We start from the raw sequence: 24,148 nt of genomic DNA, 5'->3' as shown, positions 1-24,148 counted from the left end.
TAAAAGACAGGATTCAAATTTAACACACTTAAAGCACTGGTTTTGCTACCTTCTCTCTTACTACAAAAACATCTTAACAGTTCATCTACAACACTCACAAAAATAGATTCTAAATTTATTTCAAAACCAGGAATGCTCAGGCTAGTAAAAGACCTTCACTGAAGTGTATACCTGCAAAAAAATCCCCAAAAGTTTCAACCTGAAAATGATGGAATCCAAACCAGACATGCATTTCAGAGTATTTTAGAGACTGCACTGAGAAAACCATCATCATTAGAATTGCCACTGCACTTCAGAAAGCAAAGTATTACTCAAGAACTTTCTGAAAATCCTTAAAAACTAGGATATGAACTTTACTGCTAGTAACACACAGATCACGTTTTCCATTTTATTCTAACTATAACACTCAGTTGTTCTGCTATTTGTCTAGGTCACATCTTCATTTTTTTCAATGAAGGAAGTTTTCAAAAAGGTAAAAAACCCATTCTTCCATATTTTACTCCCTTTAGTGCAGCAAAGTAGGCACCATTAGCATGCTAGGGAAAAAAAAAAAAAAGTATTTGCTTTCCTAAGTTTTTCCTCCCGACTACAAAGAAAGCAGACTCAACTTTTCTCACTTCCCAAAGTTACTTCCAAACCCGAAGGATTTTACCAAGTTTTGGTTCTTTTTACAAAGTAATTTGGGACAATCTGATCCATTCAAAAAAAATAAGAGAGAAACTTTCAGCTTCTGACAGATACAGCTTCTCTTTGGAAAAATCATTTGTGAAAAATCTACAGCAAAGGCAAAAAAATAATTAAACAACAACAACAAAAAAATCACACCAAGCTAAACTAGCCAGTTTGAAGAACAGAATATCAAATTTCCTTCTAGAAAACTTTACCAGCACAAGTGCTTTCCATCTTCACATTACATATTTCACAGAATTTACATGCTTCCTTTAATGAAGTATCAGTTCAGAATGATGTGCTTGAACTTTAAAAGGCACATAAGTCACTATGACAGGTATCCACGTTTACATCGTTATCTCAGTTGAGACAGCTTTATATCAGCACATTTAAATGTGTAATCAGTAGAAAAACAGATTTTCTTCCTCAAAATGCCACCACATGCTACAACCTAATATCAAAATGTACTAATGATTGTTGCTGTTTCAAGATATTGTTTTACACTAAAACAGTTGGAAAAGATATCTAGACTGAAAAAAAAATTAATGCTGGAACAGAAGAATGTTCAAGCAATTTCATCCCTCTTCCTTTAAGCTGCATCCAAATGTATTAAGACACTCCAAACACTTTCTATTTCCTAATGCAATGCCTGCATGGCAACTATCTAAAAGGACAGCAACAGTGTTTTATGCAGAAAGCAAAAAAATCTGTGAAGATACAAAGCTCAGAAATTTATTTATTTATTCATTTATTTACTGTTGGACTCCTGACTCAGTTAAAAGTCCTTTAAATGTGCACATCTACTGAAGACTCTCCTTGTATTGAATTACATTTTTCACTTATCAGTGGTCCAGGAAACTCAAAAATAACTAACAAAGTATTTACTAACAGAGCCACTACGAATTGGGTATTTCTTTGCTATAGCAAACAAGTAGTTCATTTATCTCACAAACTGAATATTACATTTTCAGAAAAGCAATCAAAAAAAAATATGAAAAGCAAACATGAACCAGCAGGAAAATTTAGTCAGAGATGCAAATGGACGTGATTACTTTTCAAATGCTTAAAAAGAGAACACATCCACCCCCCCCAAATGAGATTAAGCACAATTTTAAGGTATAGATAATTACTATATTACAAGTACAAATATTCAAAGGTATACAGATGGGGTTGTTTGCCTGTTTTTAATCTCAACTCTATTTGTAATATTTGCGCATTAACCCTTGCACTTTGCATTACATACATAAGAAATGACAGCACATGCTCTACACTGTAAAGCAAGTTGACATTAAGCAATGCAGCTAATAGATCTCAAATAACAGTTGAAAGAAATTATTTGTCTTTAATTGATAGCTTGTAAATATTTTCACAGTGTGGAAAGCTCCAAGTAGCCCTTTCCCTAAAGTGACAGGTACTTGGAGAACAAGGCATCAACACACCACTCAGGGTCAGCACCAGCTTTCCATTTCTATACAAAGTTTCCCTAACAGGGAAATCTTCAATATCTTGTCTCCTGAATTATCCCAACAACTTTCTGAACAGAATTTGCAGGGTCTTGATAACCCTGCTACTAAGGTCCCTGAGAAACCTAGTGACAGTAAGAAGTAGTAAGAAATCAAAGAACATATGACAGTATCAATTTAGCTATCAACAGGGAGACTCATCAGATTAATTTACATGTTGATACATAGCCTGAAGACAGACATGCTTGACTCAGTAGTTGGAATGACTCAGAATGCCTTTCTGAGCAAAGTAAAATTACATTTCTTCTTTGCTGGACAACCTGGGAGTGTCTCTACCGGTATTCTCACTAAAAATGTATATACTGAAAACATTTTATCCTCTGATGACTACTGGCATCATCTCAAACTTTGGAAAGGTTCCTTATGCTGGGTTTTTTCAGAAGAGGAAGTAAGGACTTGGTGCAATTTTAAAATAACACACGAAGGTTTGCTGGATGGTAGAAAGCAACACAATACAGTTAACAAGACACAACTACAACCAGCTCAGTATGTTCTGAACTCACCTGAACACTTTAAAACAAGTGCAGTTATGGGGTATGGAACCATACCTGGCACAAGTAGATAGCTAACCTGCCCACTTTCCCCCAATTTTTTTTTTCCCCATCATTTCAGCAAGGGTACATCCACTGTATAAATGCGTATATTTAGATTGCATGTATTTAAAACAACAACAAAACCCCTAAAACCTAAGAAATAAAATAACTGCAAACTCATCTAACAATGTTCTCTTGGGTTGTAATAGACAAGCTTCTGACAGCTACAGATTCACATTCAAGTGATACTGAATTACAGAAAATAATTCTGTCAGTCTCAATCTTTTCAACTCCTTAACATTTTCTCAATTCTATACCCAAGTCCTGAAGCCCATGAGTATAATCTACAAGCTTACCAAATTTATGAATTGTTTCCATGGTAGCATGTCATTGCTAAGAACAAACATTGTGACAGAGACTCTTCACCTAGTTCTGTAGTCCACATAGTTAGAGTACAATTAACTGGCACCCAAGTTTTTATTTTATTCTGCTGGTGTTATGGCAGACATTTTAGGTGAAAGATTCAATATACTCACTTCACTCTGTGGCTCCTGAATCACTTTGTAAAGAGATGAAATCAAAGCACTCTTGTCCTTCAAGTTTGTAGCATAGCTGGATATGGATGCTTCTGGCAGTGTCTGAAATAGAAATTGCTTTTTCTAGTAGTTATAATATTTTTATCATTAAAATATAATAGCTATTTCAACAACAACTTTCCATTACAAGTTACTGCTTATCAGAGCTCACTATAAACTAAAATTTGTTTCACAGAGAAATCCTTACTACAGAAATCACCATGTTTTCAGAACTAAAAAATTGCCAGAAGACACACTGCATTTTACTGTTTTGCAGTTTCATACAGAACGTAATGACAGTGCATGGAAAATAGATAAAGCCCTAGAGTTTCACAGGCACAATCAGTAGTTTTCAGATGCATACTTTAAAGAGTTTTCTCAAGACTGACTGTACACAGCTAGTGAATATTATTACAGGACATAGTAAAACCCTAGAAGAACACAAATTCCAATTGACATGAACAGCTCTCCTCTAACACTAAGCAGGATTTTCTGCCAGTACTTAAGAGGTTAAAAATCTAATCTTTTTAACAACCCTTCAGAAGCTGTACATTTAAACTTACTATTCATAGCTCTTACAGTACTTCTTACCCACAGTCCTTCAAAGGAGATCATACTCCACTATACAGATAGGAAAACACATTCCCAGTGTATCTCAGCAGATCAGGAGCAAAACCTACAGTCAAGTCTAGTTCATACTCAAACCAACAAGACCATTCATCTGTGATACACATTTTCACTGCTCCGTATCAGGAAGTATGTAATCCCAAAGAGGACAAGGTAAAAAATCCTTTCAAACAGACATCTGCATATATCATATTACCTCAGCAAAATCCAAGGTAACTATTTTCTTTAATTTTCTCCATCAATTAAGCACTCGCATACCACTCCAGCAGCAGTTCAAACACTACTGGCTAAATATCTGAGAGTATATTACCTTGAACTCTGATAACCACTCCTCCACAACCCCAGTATCCACAGCTAACATCTTCCAACATCCGTTCCAAAAACCTTCAGCCTGAAAGAATAAACAAAACAGTTTGTGAAAACTATGTAGTCACTGCATTAAGCAGATGATGAAAATTAAGTCCCTGTGAATATTTAAAGAATCTATCATGCTTTTACTTGTTAACATTTCACATGCTGACATTACTTTGAACTTTTATTCTACCTCACTTACACAAGCTGCTGGAAGCATTAAGCATGGGAGTCTTCACATGCAGCAGTTTAATAAATTCCAAGTATGTATTGCGTGGGAAGCTCAGTAAGTCAAAGATTTGCAGAAATGGCATTTTGAAAACAGGAAATATTACCTTCTCAATTTCAATTTATTTTTCAGCTTACAGAACTTGAGATAAAACTGTATGGACTCACTGAAGAGAAATGACTGTCTAGGTTTTTCCTAGACAACTGCTATTCCTAACTTGGAAAAGGTCACTGAAATAAAGGCTGATGGAAAACCTTTCAATCCTCCCCCACCCATGGCAACTGCAAGACAAGCCTACTGCCTCAGCATGTAGTCTAAGACGGACTCCTCTGTCCAACATCCCACACAATCTCAGACAGAGCAAGATCATCAGTACTAAGACTTGAACACAAGAGTTTCAAAAGGCACTTTGCATCTCATTTCTGAGTTCTCTTCATTTTTGAAAAAACAAAAACAACTGTCCTTTGCAATGGCTTATTCTGAAACAAAGAGCAATATATCATTAAGATACAAAAGTTAAAAGGACATGCTGTTGGGGATATCCTAGGTGTAGGTAAACTATTCAACAATACACATTAGCCTACCCAAAGTGCAACTATAAATTTCCAACAATGACAAAATTAAACACTCATCTGAGGAAAAAATTAACAATTACTTGGTGAAATATTCAGTCATGTGAGACATCGCAACAAGTTTAGCTTTGTCAGCTTAAAATTTGTTATGAAGTACTGAAACCCAGGTATGGCCTTGTTTGTGAATGATAAGCAAGGAAAAGAACAGAAGGGAAGAACTGCCTTGTATAACACAATACAAATATTTGTTCTGAAATCCAGATTGTAGTGGAATATATCCAAGGAATTTTAAGAAGCCTAAAAGGAGAAGACCTAGATGATAATAACAAGAGCTCACTATAACCCTCCAGAGAAAGGCAAAAAAAAAAATAAAAAAATTAAGTCTTTATAAGAGAAAGCAACTGAAATCTTTCAAAGCATAGAACTGGTTGTGAGGAAATGACTATTCAGACATGCACAGCAAAAGGAATAAAATTGAACAGGCTGACCAGCAACTTCTTAAATCATTTCAATATACAATAATAGCATAAGCAGCCAGAGATTTCTAGCACCTCTTACTAGCACTATCATTAAATAAAGGACCCGCTCAGGTGAAACCATGGGGAACCAGGTAAGTAAATCTCCTCTTACAACCCTAGAAAGATACGCAAGTCTGCACAAAGCATACAACAACAGTGCTTTCTGAGGATGAAAGGGGAATAAGGAAAGGCTAAGGAATTATAAGATGCCCAGGGCTAGATTTAATTTTTGGAGAAAACAGCAGTAGTAGCTGTAAACACCTAGGAGGTACAATGCAGCAGCAGCTCCACTAAAAGGCTTCTCCTGGCAGGTAGAGGGTTGGAGCAGATCCATGAGGGACACCAGCAACATCACAGGAGGTAGATGACAACCCACAGCCAAGTGAGGAAGTGGCAGACTGGGTTGGCAAGCAAAGGGTAAAGATTGATGTTTATGAGGTCTCTCTTGCCTACAAAAAAAACAGAGCTAACCAGGGCCCCGCTTCAAATGTAACCACATATATATAGTGTTGTTTGTATGACGGTGGAAGTTCTAATAACTATTCTAGCAAATCAGCATCACTGCGTGCCTCTGTGGAGTGCCCATACACCAACACACACACAGCATGGCAACCAAGCAGGAGGAATTAGTGGTCTGTGTGAGGTTGCATGACTACAATCTCAGTGGGATCACTGAGACACAGCAGCATAGCTCACATGACCATGGCTGGATATGCAATCTTTAAGGACAGTCTGGGATGAATCACAGAATCTTCTAGGTTGGAGAGGACCCTGGATATCATCTAGTCCAACCGTTCACCTAGCACAGTTCCCACCTACAGCATATCCTTAAGCTCTAAATTGACCCTACTCTTGAACACCTCCAGGGATGGGGACTCCACCACCTCCCTGGACAGCCCATTTCAATGCCTAACCACTCCTTCTAGAAAGAAATACTTCCTAATATCTAGTCTAAATCTTCCCTGGTGCAACTTGAGGCCATTCCCTCTTGTCCTGTTGCTTTCTACTAGGCTAAAGAGGCTCAAACCCAGCTCTCTGCAGCTTCCTTTCAGGTAGCTGTAGAGGGTGATAAGGTCTCCCCTCAGCCTCCTCTTCTCCAAACTAAACACCCCCAGTTCCCTCAGCCTCTCCTCGTACGATCTATGCTCCAGACCCTGCACCAGCTTTGTTGCCCTTCTCTGGACATGTTCAAGTAATTCAATGGCCTTTTTGTAGTGAGGGGCCCAAAACTGAACACAGGAATCGAGGTGCGGCCTCACCAGCGCCAAGTACAGGGGCAAGATCACTCCCCTGTCCCTGCTGGCCACGCTAATCCTGATACAAGCCAGGATGCCATTGGTCATCCTGGCCCCCTGGGCATACTGCTGGCTCCTGTTCAGCCGGCTGTCAATCAACATGGTGGATGGTGAGGACGGAAAGCTGCCCTTTATTTGGGAGACCATCAGGGATGCATGGAGCTCTACCCTGCAATGGACAATGAAACAATTGAGAGTTTATGGGTCACGGATGAGAGGGAAGACCAACACAGGTGACACTGTGGCAGGTGTCTGCTACTCATCACCCAACCAAGACAAAAATATGAGACCTTGTTTATACAACTGAAGCAGCCTCACATTTACAGGCACCTGGTCCTCATGTGTAACATGAACTACCCTGTTATTCCCTGGAAGAGCAATACAACACAGAACAAGCAACCCAGAAGGTTTTGGGAGTGCACTGATTATGACTTCCTGAAAGAGGTTACTGAGGAGTCAACAAGGGCAGTCACACTGCTGAACATCATTATTACAAACATGGAAAAACTGGGCAGTGATGTGAAGGTCCTGAGCAACCTGTTCCAATTTTTACTACTTTGAGCAAGGGAGGTTGGACTTGATCTCCAGAAGTCCATTGAAACCTCATCCATTCTAATGTCATCCTGTATCAACAAAGAAATAGGAAGGACTGTCATGGAGGAAACTCATCCAGATAAACACCAACTCTTTCTGACCAGCACTGACGGTCTCTAAAGGTATAATGATGACAACACGGATTAGTGGCCTCTGAATGGTACAGATTGTGTGTCAAACCCTGCTGTGAAGTGAGGCGTTTAAGGATAATATTGTGTGCTAACACACACAAAGGTTAGTCCTACCACAATTACTGAAGCAACCACCTCATCAGTTCCTACAGAATCACATCATCTACTAGTCCTTCTTTCATTCCTGTGAAGGCAGACAAAGACTTTTGCAATGTCTCATGTTTCAGCAGGGTTGACAATAGTAACCATTCCCTACTGAGCCCCATTAATAGCACAAAAGCCTGTGCTAATATTGATTGTTCAAAGCAAGGAACCCACGATTTAACCGTCCAGAGAAGTCCCCAGACACTCCAAGTCCACAGCTGACACCACATTTATCCAAGAGAGGCATTTTTTTTCCCCACTTATTTCTACTGATCCATCGAGCATTATTTTCAGATTAAAGGCTTACAGGGAACACAAGATTCGTTTGACCAGTAAAAACAGTAAGAGCATCCTTGGCTGGCATTATCCATTGGACAATACTTCAAGCTGTTATGACTGCCTATTTGAAGGCAAATCTTTTTTTGACAAAAGCATGAACTTTTGAAATGGAATCTATAAAAAGCTGAACTAAAAGAAACAGGACAAATCTTTTCCTGATCAGGTCTTTGATTTTTAAAGTAGCGGAGGCATTCTATTGAGTTAAGGCAGTTGAAATGAACGGAATATAGACTATCCTTATTTTACCTTCGTGCATTAGAAAAATACATATGCCCTTCTGAATAGACTGTTTAACCTCAAGCACATATGCATCCACAGCAACAAACATTTGAGTGTCACAAATTAATCTAATCATATACTTTCCTCGAAAGCAAAGATAATCTGTTAGACTGATCTCTCCCTAGGAGGAAAAAGCAGCCTCAATTCTACACATCACATGTGTGGGGTCCACTAAACCAGGCAGACAACCTACTGTTTTGCTGAAGATTGCCACATTTTGTGCTAGTTAAATAATAGATCAAGTTGGACTGCAACAGTGTATGGACAGAATCAACAAATCCAAAAGTGTTCTAAAGGAAGGATTAACAAATTCCAGTTAATATCACCATTTTTTTCTGAAGCCCATAGAAAGTTTATACAAGTAACTCTAAATTTTTTTTTTTTTTGGACACAAAATAGGCCAAAATAAGGCCTAATTTATAGGATCTGTTAACCTTTTACAGAAAAAAAAAATCCCCAAAGGATTAAAAAGAATGCCTTAATTACAGCTCTGGATCCAACTGCAAAATATAGGCCACTGTAAGCATTAGATGCCCCAGTCACTATGGAATTAAAGCAACATTAAATGGATAAAGTCAATACATGCTACTTTGTAAAAAAGCTGTACAATTATATTGAGAATGTACTTTATAAATACCAAAATAATAATGAAAATTCAAACAATACAGCAAGTACTACACACTTCCCCAAAAAAGTTTTGTTTTAAGCTACATCAGCATGTAATTTCCTTTGAATAGACTTTTCTCCTTGGTGTCTTCCTCTTAAGTCCTTGCAAAGAGTTCAGATGAGTGGAGTTTGAAAATTTCTTTAAAAACAAATTGGTTTTGTCCCCACAAATCAAACAATACTTTGACTAAAACTAACAAGCAGCTTCAAACATCCCCATGCTCTTCATTCCAAAAGATTAAGAAGCAGAGTCATCTGGATATCCTGGTAGAAAACAGTTGCAGTAAAGAGGAAGAAGTCTCAAAGATTCAAATGATACCACAAAATTTTGTGTGATGCATCTCAGTAATACTCAGGTTGTCACATGTCTGTTGCACTTTTATTAGACACATATATCTTCTGAGCTTATGTCATACATGAAGTAAAGGAACTTCATGTGACACTCCTTCACTGCAGGTCCTATCACATTAGTTCACATTTGCCACATGATGAAAGCATGCATAGCTACTGCAGCCCAACTAACACATGGCAAGTTTATCTGTGTGTTTATGCTTTGGGAGTTTAAAACACTTCGGAGTATTTTCCACAAGACTCTCAACTTGGATTAGCAGCAAAAAATACAAATTATACCAAGCAAAAATTAATAAATTAGCTTTCTTAATAGAACATCTATTTAAAGTAAGCATACTTCAAGCCCTTACTAATCTCTAACACTGGAACCCTAGAATATATGCAACTTGCACTCTAATATCAACAAGAGGAGAATAAGTCTAACTTACATTCCACTCAAAGTCTACAATCTGTTTTGATACAGCTTGTGGTAAGACTGTTCTGTGGATTTGTTTCCAAGTAATAAGCAGCCTCCTAGAGCTGTAAATTGATCTTGTTCTATTCTAACACTATAATAAAACTCTTCTTACGTAGGAAATACCGATATTTTTCTTTGTTTCAGGATGATTAGAACAACTGGAATAAGACATGAAGCAAGTTTATCTGATGAAAGCAAGTCTTGCTCAGAAGAGACTTCTACAAAGTCTCTACAGAGACCATTCCTGTTTCCATTACAGCACAAATACAACAGGAACTTACAAGCTTGCTGTTTTTAATAGAAGGGAAAGAAAGTTGCTATGCACTAAGCTGGTGGCGAGCAAGACAAGATGAATTAAGATGTATTCTCTGGCAAACTTAGTAATAGATCCATCTACTTTAATACCTTCAGTTTTTCATACCTGTCACTCAAGACTTTTAAAAAACAATAATATTAAATCATAGCCTTGAATGAAATCACAGAAAATACATGAGCAGGTTGTTCTTTAAAAAGAAATTCTCACAATAGGTGGCCTTCCTATTTTTCACAGCTACCCAGCCTTTGTAGAAGTAATCCACAGAATGCATGTGTGTAAATGAAATCTGGATTAAGTACAAGGAGGCTGGACTTGGATGAAGAATGAACTCTTGAGTTCTGCAGAACTGACCTTCTGGACCCACAGTATCAGGCATTTGCTAGCGGAAGTCACAGAGTTGGAAAAAACAAAATCAGGAGCCAAAAACGGCTCAAGTCCCATCCTCTGGGAATTGCTGCAAGAAGAGGGAAAGCATATACTGTGTCCTTACCTAATCTGAAAAGTATCTGCTTGGAAGTTTGTACTATTTGCTAAGAATTTTATTTTTTTTTTAGCCTATGGGGAAACATGGACCAGGAAGTTAAGATTTTTATGAAGCACCAGCCAAACTTGTCAACTCATCCCAGAAGAGGAACAAAGTAAACTTGTAGGCATTCTGTTCGGATGTACCAGACCCACGAGAGATCAAGTTCCTGGTACATGATGATCTTGTATTCTGTAGTAGTTTGTATACTAAGGTAGGGAAGGGCCAATTAGGACTGAACTTTTATTACCATTTGAAGCAGTGTTAAATACTTTTTAGTCAGCTCTACATCATACATCAAGTTCACTGAAGGACTACAGTCTACACTTAAAATTCACATCGCTGAACCCTTTTATCTCTCAACTTATTTCAGAGAAAGACACAATCCTTGGTAAGCCTCAGAACAGGAAACGGCACTCAGGCAAGTATATTCTTGATTGAATTGCCAAATAAGAGAATGTGTTCTCCTGATGTTAATGCAAAATTCATTCTAGTGATACCATTTACAATTCAGTTTTTAATATGGTCAAATATCTTGTACAAACAGATAGTTGTAGGTGCAGTAATGGGTAGAAAATCATTTGAAGTCTCTTGCAAAAAGAAACTGATGCTACTATGGACTCCAAAAAACACTCTGGCAAGTTTTAGAAACCACAAAAGCCAGGTCTGACTTCTTGACATTTTTCAAACTTGCACAAAGAAACAAACTCCCCAGAGTGCTAAGCCTGAAACAGTCACATGCTCTATTCGAATACACAATGCAAGCAGTGCTCAAACACACAATAGCAATTATCAGAGAATATTTGATATCCTCAGTGTAAAATCCAGCAGTGTCAACAAGATAGCTACAGTGCACCAAGCGTCACTGACTCGGGCACAAGTAAATTCCTGAAGCGACAAGAGATGGCTGTTTAGAGTCTTCTAACAAGAGAACTAACAAGCATTAAGTGAACCTATAGGTGACAGGTTCAAAACAAACAGAAGGAGTTAATAAAAACAATGTGAAGAAAGTATGCACTGAGTCCCAAGTCCAAGAACTTTACATAAATGCACAGAAAAAAAGAAGTCTAAGAAGTCTGGACACATTCCTGGAAGAATCCATCCACAGCCACTAAATATATAAGGCACTTCTTCCAGTTCAGACAGTTCAAGTCAGATGTTACTCCCCCAGAACACTCTTCTGGCTTACCCTCCCAGTTCCTTTTTAAGACTCTATTAACAGCCGCTGTTAGACAATGAGGTTTCAGAAATACTGCTCTGATTCAGTATGGTCATTACTGCAGTCTTCTTCACAAGTATGGTAGTGTACCCACACAAAGATAATGGTATTGAACATGTGTTCCCCGTGGTTTGTAAAGGTTACTAAACCTTAGGAACTGAAACTGCAGTCAAATCTAAATTCATACTGTCAAGGGTGTTTGTCAGTTTTGCTGCTTCCCTGCTCCCCCTTCCTCCCCACCTCCCATCAGTGCTAGAAGAAACTACCTTATTTACAGCTTACACTTTAAATCACAATGTGGAATGTCAGTCTTGAAGAGTCATGGGTCAATGGACTCTTCCATGATATAGATTTAAATAAGATTTCCTGATCATGTGCACGTATGGTTATTGAACAGTTTACAGCTGGGATATGACAAGGTGATAGATACTTGCCCATCAAATGGAAAAGTCTTCCTGAATGCAAATTACAAATTTTTAAAATCATAAGTTTAATGATATTCAGTCACAGGCAACAGACATCAATTCAGTTTTGATGACACCAAGTAAGGAAAAAAAAAATTAGTTACTCTAAAGAACGAAAGAGTACATTAACTAGACTGTAGAGAACGAAAGAGTACATTAACTAGACTGTATAGAAACTATAAATGACTGTCTTATTGCAGTTGTTTCTTGTGCAAAGGATCCAGCACCACAGAATACTGAAGTTTTGCAGCCCAGAAACCAATACATAAATACTTGACATATTAAACTATAACAGCATACTACAACCTTTCGATTCTGTCAATAGGGAAAAACAAAACAAAACAAAAACCCACACAGACCTACAGTTGAGATTATAATGCCATTTACAATGCTGACAAATAGTCATGTGTATACACGACCCAGAATATTCATGATAAAAGTTTTCTGAAAAGTCTTGAGTGGAAAGTAGGATCCCTGTAAGCATAGGCTTTTGATTATTTTAATCCTGATCTTTGACTTCTGGCAATTAGATTTGCTCAATTTAAGATTGGCAAACAACAATTACAAACCACCTTTGTACGCAACTAACCTTGTACTTGCCCTTTTCTAGCAAGGGGATAACTCTTTCAAGACAATGAAATGACTCATGCCAGGTAAACAACTCACCAAGATAGGAGATTGCACGTTGATACATTCACTTGAATTTATACAAGCCATACTCAGTCAGATTTATACTGTTAAAGCAGTACAAAAGCAGCCCTAGCAGTACAGTGCCAAACTGAAGTAAGATGAAGTAACTTCCATAGCTTGAATTTTATTTTTTTTTTTTAATCCTACTTTACTATTTCTTCCTTGCTGCCTTCTGCACAACTGCCATGCTGGTAACTGCAGTCAGTTAAAACAGACCACTTGTAAGCCAACTTATTCTGGCTATATCCCATACTCCAGCTTGCAGAAGCCCTACTCTCTTTCAAAATATTTAATTTGCAGTATAATCTCAAGTGTTAACTTTTTTTCTACCATCTGTAATACACCAATAGTTACATTCATTATGTAAATGAAAAAAATAAAGAACTATTACTTTCCAAACAGTTTTTCTTAGCAGGTTAAAATATACTTGCTTCCTCTTTTGTTTTACTCCATGCAAGCATCTTATTACATTTTTAAGGACAGATATAAACAGCCTAGCCTTACACAAAATAAATGTAGTTGAAAAATCTTGTCTTAAAGTATGTTCTTAATTACTTTGGATTAATATAGCTAACAGTTTAACATACACAAAGAAAAATCAAGGTAATAACTATATGCATCATAAGGAAATACAATTTAAAGTAACATTAAAATGAGTACAACCATAAGCTTAAAGAGACATAACTGAAATGACAAGAAATGTGTAAAAGGGAACAGCGTGCTAATACTACAAAAGTGACCTAATTCACATAGGTTTTCCAGTTTTTCTTTAGCCACAAAATACCATAGTATTAAAATAAAGGTGTCGTCTTCATGCTCTGATAAAAACAAACTAGAAAGCTTTAGAAATTTTGTGTTTTCTATGCATCAGCACTCCTGTAACTTCTGTCAAAAGCATCTACAAGCAGGCAATACTACAGTACATGACAGTGCTCTTACCACTTCTATAAGGGAAAAGTGCTACAGAAGTTATCCACCTATAAGAAATATTCTCTACAGAACCCTAAACAAGGCAAACACCATTCTCATGCACCCTATTTTCCCTAAGCCAAATGTGCACTACATCCCTATGAAATCAGGCAGTTTCCCTTTCCCAAAGACAAATTTAAACTGGTGAAATAGAATAAACTATGCAGAGAGAATAATTATGTTGCAGTTCTCATTTCAGTGTTGCACCCAAGTCCTGAACGAGCCAATGGTCTCTTCAAGAGCACAGAGCATTATTTTGCTAGCAGTGCAGTGACATCTAGTTGCTGGCCTCCTCAAACTTCAGTGCTACTATAGTATACCTGTACTAGCAGTTATTCATTTAATCTAAATGTTTGTGAAGTCTGCTGCAAGCTTATTTCCTCTCTAAGTGAAAATTGCAAGTCAAGTTAAGAGTTTGTTCAGAATTTGCAGCTACATATCAAAGAGAAAGGTGTCAGGTAATTCAGCTGTTGAAAAGACTCTCAGTGTAAAGCATGTATAAGCAGATGCTGCACTAAAAAGCACGTGGAGAATGGAGCAGAGGCTGTAGTTGACCTCTGAGCATCAACTGTTAAAGTCACAGTTCCAACACCTTCTACCATTACAGCATGTAGTTTCAGCTAGAGCAAGCAGAGAAGCATTCATCTGACAAGTAGTTTAGCAGTGACTTCGTACGAAAAAGACTCAGCTCACAAAGTAGGGACAGGAGTCTGGAAGGTGAAGAGCCTGCTCATTTTTAATACTATTCACCTTCTACTTTCTAGTAGCAACATTAAGAATGTAACAAAATTTCCCAACTCCATTGGCTGAGAATGAGATTTTGTGAGATTCTGCCTACTTCTAACCCCATTCGAAGTATCTGCACCTCTTATAATCTGAAAGGCAAAGATGCTTATCTGGAAGCCAGAAACTGCCTTCAGAAGATACTAACACAAGCCCCATGAAAAAGATATTTTGTAGCAGCTCTTGGGACTTCATTTCAAATGAATCTTCCTTCTGCCTCCACAAAATGCAGGGAGCTTCACAAACTGATAATTAGATTGCAAAAGTTACAGGTGCTTCAGAAGGAAGTCCAACACATTATACTTGAAACAAGCATGAACTCATGTTTTTGGCATAAATCCTGGGATAGGCCAACGATTTGGATGTCCCAGAAACAGACTCTAAAGAACTTAGTACACTCCAAGAATAGCCATTATGGTGCGTTTACCCAGGGTAGATGTACAATATAGTGTAATACCATCAGATGTGATCAAATACGACTTTAATGGAAGGGTCTGATTTTACTTTTACTCCAGAGCGTTTATTTTAAATGAGCATTATGATACATCCTATCACCCTAACTCTACCAATGCAGCAGCATTAGCATAACTTAGTGTTTGCTATATATTGTCTCCAGTATACTATTCTACCATCTCCCCAAAGATCATGAAAGCAGGAACCTTGCTATTAGGAATACACCACAGATTTTATAGCAAAGAGATATTTATGGTGGTCTATTGATATATGTTTTAGCAGCTCATTTTAACAGAAAAAAGCTAAATGAAGGTGCATTTTTTAGAGGAGGGGTACATAAATACTGAAAACAATCTTGGGATTTAGTTTGCTTTAAGTGGTTGGCAATTGCTCCCTGTTAAGTTACAGAATTGAAATGACTCATCAATACATGCTCATAATGCTGTGTTAAACAGCTTCAGGAAAAATATGGTCTATCTCTCCATAGCAGTTTTCTCATTCTTCCTCATCCCTGCCTGCCCCTCCCCCAAGCCTGTTATACAAGACTGGACATATTAATTTGAAAAACATTTCAGAGCACCTAAGAACAACTTTGTGTATTTTACATACTTTATAAGCAACAGAAAAACACAACTTCTTTAACTAAAACTTTAAAAAAGTAACAGCAGAACCTACACTTCTGTCTCATTCAGAAAAGATAAAAACCAACACATAAAACGCTCTCTTGCCACATATAATTTGAATGCTGTAGTATAAAACGCGTGCAACTTGAAGTCTCAGACAATTTACTACTCTCTATGTCTTGCTCTGTATTGTAATTTTAAAAAAAAAAAAAAGTCCAATCCCCAAAGCATAATAATGACAAAGCAGAAAAACGGTGTTAATTGTCTTACATTGCAGGGTGTATTAATTTAGGTTGAATTCATATTCAATTAAAAACCTCAAGTAAAAATTTCCTACTTCATGAAAGCATCTAAAGCTCAGAATATTAATTATTCCAAGAAAGAAATATAAATCTAATTAAACTTAAGTTACACAGGTTCTAGAGTGACTCTTGTTTGAGGAACTCACATGCAGATTTTCAGGGTAAATGGTAACACAAAGTAATCTGCTGTTGTTCCAAAGCCATAACAAGAGAAAGTTTCTAAATAATTTATATCACTATCACTTAGATAGCACAAAACAGTTTAAGATTAAAAAAATAGCAGAGCATGCATTCATTTTCTTTTCCTGTTTCTTTGCATTCTCATTAAACCCCAAGATGTCTTCTGCTCAAGACAGGCCTGATTTCTAAGTGCATTCTTCAAGACCTACATATCTAGCACTTCCAGACTAAGCAAGGGGTACTTCAATACTCAGTTACAAATTTAAAGCCCTGGTTTGAAGCACAGACTTCATTATTTAGAGCCTGACAAGTATATCTGTAGCCTAAAAACAAAATAGTCAAAGTTTGTTTCTATAATAAGCTGAAGTCTATGAACTTGAAACTTGATTTAGTGTATTCTGCTTACAAGTGACAATGGAAAAGTCACCTGAACGGCAGATGCAGTCATGACAATACACGGAAATTGGTCCCTGACAACACATATATTTGGGACACAGTGGACTCAAATGAACTAGAGCTGAATGAAATCAATACAGCTTAACAAGCCCAGGAAGCAACATGTTATGTTTGTAAAAACTGTCGTATCCATAGGAAAGCAGAGTTGCAACGAACCAAGAACAAAGCAAGCTGTATCACTATGAGAGGAAAAAAAATATTATCTCATTGAACAGCCACTTTACAAACAGTATGACATTTGGGAGAGGGGTGGGGATTAATTCCACAACACAAAAAGATCATACAGCTGTAATTTAAAATCAGCAGACACATGTAAGAAACCTGTTGAAGGGTAAAATGTGGCATCATTCGGTTCCTGTTTCATCACCCAGTTAACTTCTATTTACACTTTTGTCAGTTCCTCTGTTTACTGTACAAGCAGAGACCTTCCAGGTGTTCCTTCTTGCCTTGTCTTCAAGTATACCCACATCCAACTTCTGCTACTGAATTTATACAGGACTTGTATTTTACCACACCAAAAAGCAGTTGTCAATAGTTAAGTTATTTCTCGTCACTTGTTTCACTGGATTGTTGCAACTCTGTGAACACAGGTGAACTATCATCTACTTTTTTGCCAGAATAGGACAAAACATCTAAGATACTTTTAAATACCAGTAAAATGGGAACAAACCAAAAATATTCATTGCTCCCTTAAAGAATGAATGAATGAATGAATGCATGCAAAGGAACTGCACAGTTTAGAGATCTTTTCCGATTACGTTAAGTTTCAGGTGGAAAAATCCTTACCAGTTTTCCCTGTACAGCTACAGCTTGCCATCAACAACAGTTTGGCATAAAACATCACTGCACAAATAACCATTACATTCTAGTAAGAACTCTCGGTAACCAGTGCAAATGCATATGCTTCAAACACTTAAATTTTAGCGTAAGACAAAAGGAATGGTATTGAAAATATGTATGCCAAACAAAAGTTACTACGGCAAACAAAAGTAGTTGAGATTGCAAATCTACTCAGCCAAACTCTATCATGACGCAAAAGTGCTGGAAGAGTAGTTCTACTATATTTGCACACATTACTGGAAATTCAACAAAACTTCAACCAATTCTAGCTGAAACAACAGAATCCCTATCCATCAAGCAGTATCATCAAGTACACCACAAAACAGATGTTTCCTTTGTTGTGTTTCACTTAGTAACATGACAAATTTGATTGTCTGAAGTATAGTGTCTCATCACACCACTGTGGTGAAAATACCCATCATTTACAGCAGATACAAAATGCTGCTGAGAAAACAGGGAGGGGGGGAAAAAAAAACTTGATATTTTTGTTTTCCTCAGCTTTACAATTAAATGTAAATCACATTCTTTCAAGACAGGCAGGAATCAGTAAATATACCAGCACTGGCAAAGCTACAGAATGCATGTGTAAGAGGGTGCGCAGATTACTGTCAAAAGCCTCTCACCTGCTCCTCTGGATGCTACACTGGGAATTTAGTTCAAAGCAGGAAAAAAAACCGCAGGAGCCTACTAGTCTTTCTAGATCTGACATACGGAGTCCATATAATTAGGAGCATGATATGTGAGTGGAAAGACTACAGCTTATTGAGCCTAAAAGCTCTAACTGAGGAAAAGCAGTAGCATGTCCACAGCATGTGACGTGAAGCAGATAGGTATTCTGGCACAACCTAAACCAAGCCAGTAAGAGAAATATTATTTTAACTGAGAAGACAATAATAGGTTCAGCCAGATGTGCTACTAACCACAAACCGTAGGAGAATACTCAGAATTTAAACAGCAAAATCCAGTGTAAAGTTACTGCAAGGAATATAAAATTGTTGCTTTAACTCCAAGTACCAAGAGCCAAGGAATTCCCTAATATCACTCCTCCCCATGCTTTCAAAAACTTTTCTTTTCATCAGCCTAACACAAAATATATGATATTGCAGTCTGATTTTGCAACCAACTTCAACTCTGAAAGAGTAACACAATTTTCTTCAGTCAGCAAACACTGAGAAGGAGTGTTACGGGGGGAAAAAACTTTTCATTTTTGTACCTGAAGATCCTATAACCCACTTCCTCAGAGAGATGCTACTGTAATATATCCAGGATGTCTTACACAATAGACTGTTTGAAAATATCCACTGTATCCTAATTTTCAGAGATGATGGCTGGCATTAAAAACCTGTTAAATGCATTTTTCTCATATTTAATAGGTCCAACTTAATGCTTTTACACATATTGGAGTAATTTCCTTTAATACTGTAGGATTAAAAAGACTTAAACATATAAAACAATTGTCTTTACATACGAGATCAGGATTCAAGTACATAAAGACAACCCACAAAGATACAGTACAGCCTTGTCCATTAACCAGACACTCATGAAGACCTTATGTTATCCAGCACTAGCTTCCGTACAATACTCACAACTGCTAGACACCTTCATTATTAAGTATTAGACTTAATTCTCTACCACCTATTTAAAGCATAACAGGCTTCTTCCCCCCTTTCTAAAAAAAAGATTGCAATAAAATATAGTAACAGTACTGAATCATGGTGTTTAGTATTAACAAAAATACTAAAGTTGTATGCACTATTCATCAGGCTGAAGTTAATGTCTTGCTGAAGCATAAATATTTATCCAGTGCAAACAGCAGGAAACCTTAGGAGACAGCATGGCTCTAAGCACCAAAGTGAGTTAATTAGTATCCAGTGCCGTTTCAGAGCACATTATGCTATTTTTAATTAAAGGTTAGCCTCCAAATAGAAAAAACTAACAAAACTGTAAAGGATATCTTATCTCTTACCCAAGAGAGCCATCTTTAATAGATATCAAAAGTGTTCAAAATATGCAGTTTCTGTCACTAAGTCAGAATGAGAGAGCTCTTATGTCAATCAGGATGGAATACAAATACTTAGCAGCTTTTGCATCAGCAATAGGCGTGTTTTACTACTCAGTTGGTATTGCTTTTACCTAAATTTATTTGTTATGCTTTGATTGCTGCACAGCATTTCATATCATCAGAAGTTAGAGATAGAAGAACACATACATCTGTTTTGGAGTGATAATCCATTTCCAGCCTTCCTCTCAATAATCAGATGATTCTTCAGCAATGCTGGCCATTTAAAATAAGCTAATAAATGTTTTCATGTACACCCTCGCTTTTCATGGCATTCTCCATACAGAAGAGTGATGATGATTAAGTATCTGTCTAAATTCCGCATGCTTTATTGATTCCAGTTCTAGTAAATAATACTCCTGGTAACAACTGTTTATCGAACCCACTTGCATTACATTTGTACACTACTTAGAAGATACACTGAAGCCTTATAAACAGAGCCCTTAATTCATCACACAAATACACCAACATCCTCCCATTTCTGGAACGGCAATGACAAGGAAGAATCACATTCAGACAATTTCAGTACTCACTTGGGCTGTAAATTATACTGCTTTCATTCACTACCTTCCCAGTTGTTCCCAGAGCATGTAAGTTCATGTGGGGATGAGTCTAAAGAAATCACTGTAAATAACAGTTGCCCTCCCAGACTAAGCCGACATTCTATTTTTATTCAGCTGGTATTGAACATGGTCCTAATTAGGACAAAGGCTTCACAACAGTTTCACCAGAAGTACAAGGAAACACTTTATATCCTGCACTATTTTTAGATGTGCTATAAATTGAGAACTATTACAGTTGTTGGATCTTTCAGATGTTGTTGTTGTGGAAGTTTTTTTAAATCTAATCCATGAGTATTTGAGTTTTCATGCTAACAAAGTTCCAGCACAAATTCTGATAGAAACCTCATGATTTACTTAAACAAATGCAGAAGCATTTCACCCCTTAACTTCATGGAAAACTTTTTAACTTTTACCACCATATTCAAATAACTTCAAACATTTTTAAGTGTCAGTCTATAAAGAAAATCTTGAGAGCATACAGAGGTTCTTCACCTTAAAAGTGTGTGCACACACTTATACATTATAGAGTATACAGAAGATTCTGATCAATGCAGAAGCTAATAAAACATTTTAATGGCATGCAGAGCTTGAGCAGCCTGGAAACTTCAAACATGGCCTTGCAGCAATTGCTACACATTCAAAACATTTTCGTATTTTAGTGCTCCTTGTCTTTAATGGCACTGATCTGACAAATTTAAGTCCTTATCCTGACACCACTTTATTATTGTCTTCCAAGATTACCTCAAGAAGCATTTCAAATAAATTAATCCAGTTTAAGTTTCTAATTACTGATGCTAATATAAAAATGTTTTGATTCCAATACATTCTCCACTCCTAAATGTGTATTCAATATGCCATCATTTCAATTCTGGTAACTGAGGGCAATGAACTGCCATAGTGGCCCTTTTTTCTAGAAAAGAAAGAAAATATAGATTTAAAGAAAAGATATCATGCCTACCATTCTAATTAAGGTGGGAGGTTTTTATACTTGCATAATTAAACAGCACAGCATTGACAAACCAAAAACTGTCATTTTGTTGAGCAGGAAAATTATCAGATGCCAGTAAAACAATAAATATTTGCAGGTACATCCTACCAAGTACAAAGCAACACACTGAAAAACACTGCATATAAAATGCAGGGTTTAAGCACATCATATTTTGATAATACCATGGAAGAAGTCTTAGAGATTACACAGAGCCGCCACTTCAGTCACCGAGCTATTACACCTCAGAAAATAAATAGAAATTTGCAGACTTCAGTTTTTCCAAAGCATAAAAGGTTCAGACTCTAGTCTTCCTAACTTCAAAGACGACACACAGTGAAGGTCATATCATCAGGCTTCTCGTTTCTTACACAGCATGACAGGATATCCTGCTTAAACTTCATGCATATTGCTCCTAGAAGACTGAGTGCTCAGTAACTGGTGATGCTGCAAGTAACACACAAGTGCAGTGATTCATAGGCATGATCTCCAGTTACACTAACAAAACTACCAGCACAAACCCTATGGCAGACTTAAGCATGAGCTTCATATCCAACCTTGAGTTTGTAAGGGAGGAAGCACGCCAGGTTACACAGAGAGTGCATTTGTCTAAGTGACAGCTTGGGAATGAAACCTGACCTGGTGATCAACCTAATGGATTTAAGTCTAAGCTGTTCCCGATATAGGCTTTGTATGCTTGTGGAATGCCCAGGCGAACTTTCTTTAGAGTCCAAGTGCTATGCATTTTAATATTCTCATCAACATGAACATTTGAGCCTCATGAAAGTTTCATTTGAAAGTCTCAAACATAAAGAGTACTCCACAGGCTCTTAGTCCCAAAGGAAAGCCTGGGAACTGTGACTTTTACAAATCATGAAGATTTCTCAAACTATGCATCTTCCACACAACCTGAAACAAAATGGTGTCACATCAGGCCATAAAGAGTATGTTTATTTTCTAATCCAAATAGCCAGACATTGGTCAACATTTGATAACTAACAATATAAGTCTCCAGAATGAAGGAGGTGATTTTCACATTGCATGTGCGAAAGTCAGTGACAAGTTAAGAAAGAACCTAACATTTACCTTAAGGCAGAATTTAATGAAAATATATTTCCTCATGTGAGCATATAGAAAAGATTCAAGACAGTGGAGTTTTACACTAACACATACAAAGAATTTAGACTTTAACTCAGTGACTTACTATTAGGTTTGATACAGTCATAACATATGCGGCAGTGAATGGGCTCTTCTCTCAGCTTCGGGCCAGCTCCATTGTGCTAAGTAAAATATAGATGACACATACCATTTGTAGTGCCTAGCCTTGCAATATCTCACGCACATGCTTGTTTGTGATACAAGTCCTTGCAAAATTAGAATCCAAGTGACTTAACTACCCAGCTATGCCTGTGAACATGTCTACCACAGACTCTCTCAAGTGAAAGAAAACCTTCCCAATTCAGGAGACTATGGCAGAAGTTCAATGCGATTCTGCCTGTGAAAGCCTTTCTCCTTGTAAGAAGCATTCTGAATAGATTTAACTTGCACCTTTAGAACAGCTCAACACTGAATTGCTACAGTTAATAAATGATCCAAAGCAATACTGAACTTCCTCAAAACTGTCACCCCTCTGATAAAAGGCCTGTTAAAAGTACCTCATCTCGCAAAGAGATTATCACAGAAGAGAACCAGCCGAGTTTTGCATTTCAAAAGTAGTATTTTCATACTGTCTTCTTACTCTGGAAGAAAAAAATATGTCCAAATATGATGGATCTAAAACTCACCTTCAAAGTACATTACACTTACCAGAAGTATTTCACCAGTGAAAGTAAAATAGATTGGAAGCTAATTTGACCAAGGTTTACACCACCACTTTTCACAACATAAAAGAACTTGTTGCAAGGTGGAGAGGGCAACAAAAGCAAGGCACTGGCATAGAGGAAGGCATTCTGTGAAAAGCACAAACTTCTGAGAAGACACTATAGCATCTAGCTGCATTATTGGAAGGAAAAACTGCAGAAACGTCTTCCAGACGCAATGAAAAGCAATTGCCATGGTCACTCTACACTTCGCTAAAGAGAACTGCTTTTTGCTTCTTTGTAGTGTCATTTATTCAAGTTGCCTTTAAAAAGAAAACCTAATAACCAAACCTGAATTTGCAGCTAACAAATCTAACAGCAATCACTTAAAAAAAAACCCAACTTTAAAACTTTCATATTTTATTCTTCTGTAGTCATACTCTCACGCACCAGCAGTGTATATTAAACATTATGAAAGATCAACGCTAACAAGACTTAATAATCTTCGAGAACACAAATCTTTTTCTTGTGAGCATAAGGCTTTTTCGGGACAGAGGCAGAATTCAGTTGGACAGCAAACAGACGTGATGGCTTTCAGGATTACAGGGAACAAGGCAAGTCCACGAGCATTACCTCGGCTGTTACCATTACCTTTAAAACACAAAGCACGTGGGAAGTTCCTTCACTTTAACGTGCATGAAGTGAAATAACGAAGCCTACACCGGCACACCCCCCTGCAGTCTGCGGCACTTCCTACTTGCAAACCTCAACCGCAAACTCTCGGCAATTGTAACTGTTGCTGCCACCTCTCGCATCCCTACCCGCGGACACCGAAGTCAACGCGGCAGGGAAAAAAAGACCTAGAGAAGAGATGGGTTAGAATGAACGTATTTCCAAGCGCGCCACTAAACTATACCCCAAATCCTCCCGCGAGCAGGCACAGGCGCCCCGGGAGCGGGCAGTCTGCTGCTAGGCACCGCGCTGCCTGCCCCTGCTCCGGGAGACGGGCGGGAGCAGCTCCTTTGTCTCGCCCGCAGCCGGCCGTCCGCACCCCCGGCCGCCTTCTCCAGG

The 24,148-nt window shown here is 37.6% G+C and overlaps 1 protein-coding gene across 6 annotated transcripts in view; it reads right to left on the bottom strand.

The window, feature by feature from the left end:
* Positions 1-23,885, bottom strand: part of FAM126A (family with sequence similarity 126 member A) — a 50,191-nt gene extending 26,306 nt beyond the window's left edge. For 2 of the 6 annotated variants that reach the window (XR_003397800.1, XM_026842868.1), the window contains exons 1-3: positions 7,449-7,491; positions 4,238-4,318; positions 3,262-3,363 (exon numbers count right to left, since the gene is read on the bottom strand). Coding sequence is in view for 5 of the 6 variants with exons in the window: in XM_026842868.1 (XP_026698669.1) it covers positions 3,262-3,363; positions 4,238-4,288 (153 nt within the window). In the remaining variant the exon portion in view is untranslated. Of the gene's footprint in view, positions 1-3,261; positions 3,364-4,237; positions 4,319-7,448; positions 7,497-20,263; positions 20,286-22,933; positions 23,018-23,728 lie in introns of those variants that run through there. The other 4 variants (XM_026842870.1, XM_026842869.1, XM_026842871.1 and 1 more) reach the window with 4 other exon arrangements.
* Positions 23,886-24,148: the final 263 nt, after the last annotated feature.

The sequence above is a fragment of the Athene cunicularia genome, assembly GCF_003259725.1.
Source record: "Athene cunicularia isolate RWA chromosome 2 unlocalized genomic scaffold, athCun1 chr2_part1, whole genome shotgun sequence".
Taxonomy (NCBI): domain Eukaryota; kingdom Metazoa; phylum Chordata; class Aves; order Strigiformes; family Strigidae; genus Athene; species Athene cunicularia.
Note: the sequence above shows the minus strand (reverse complement) of the source record. Positions and strands in the feature narration are given on the sequence as shown.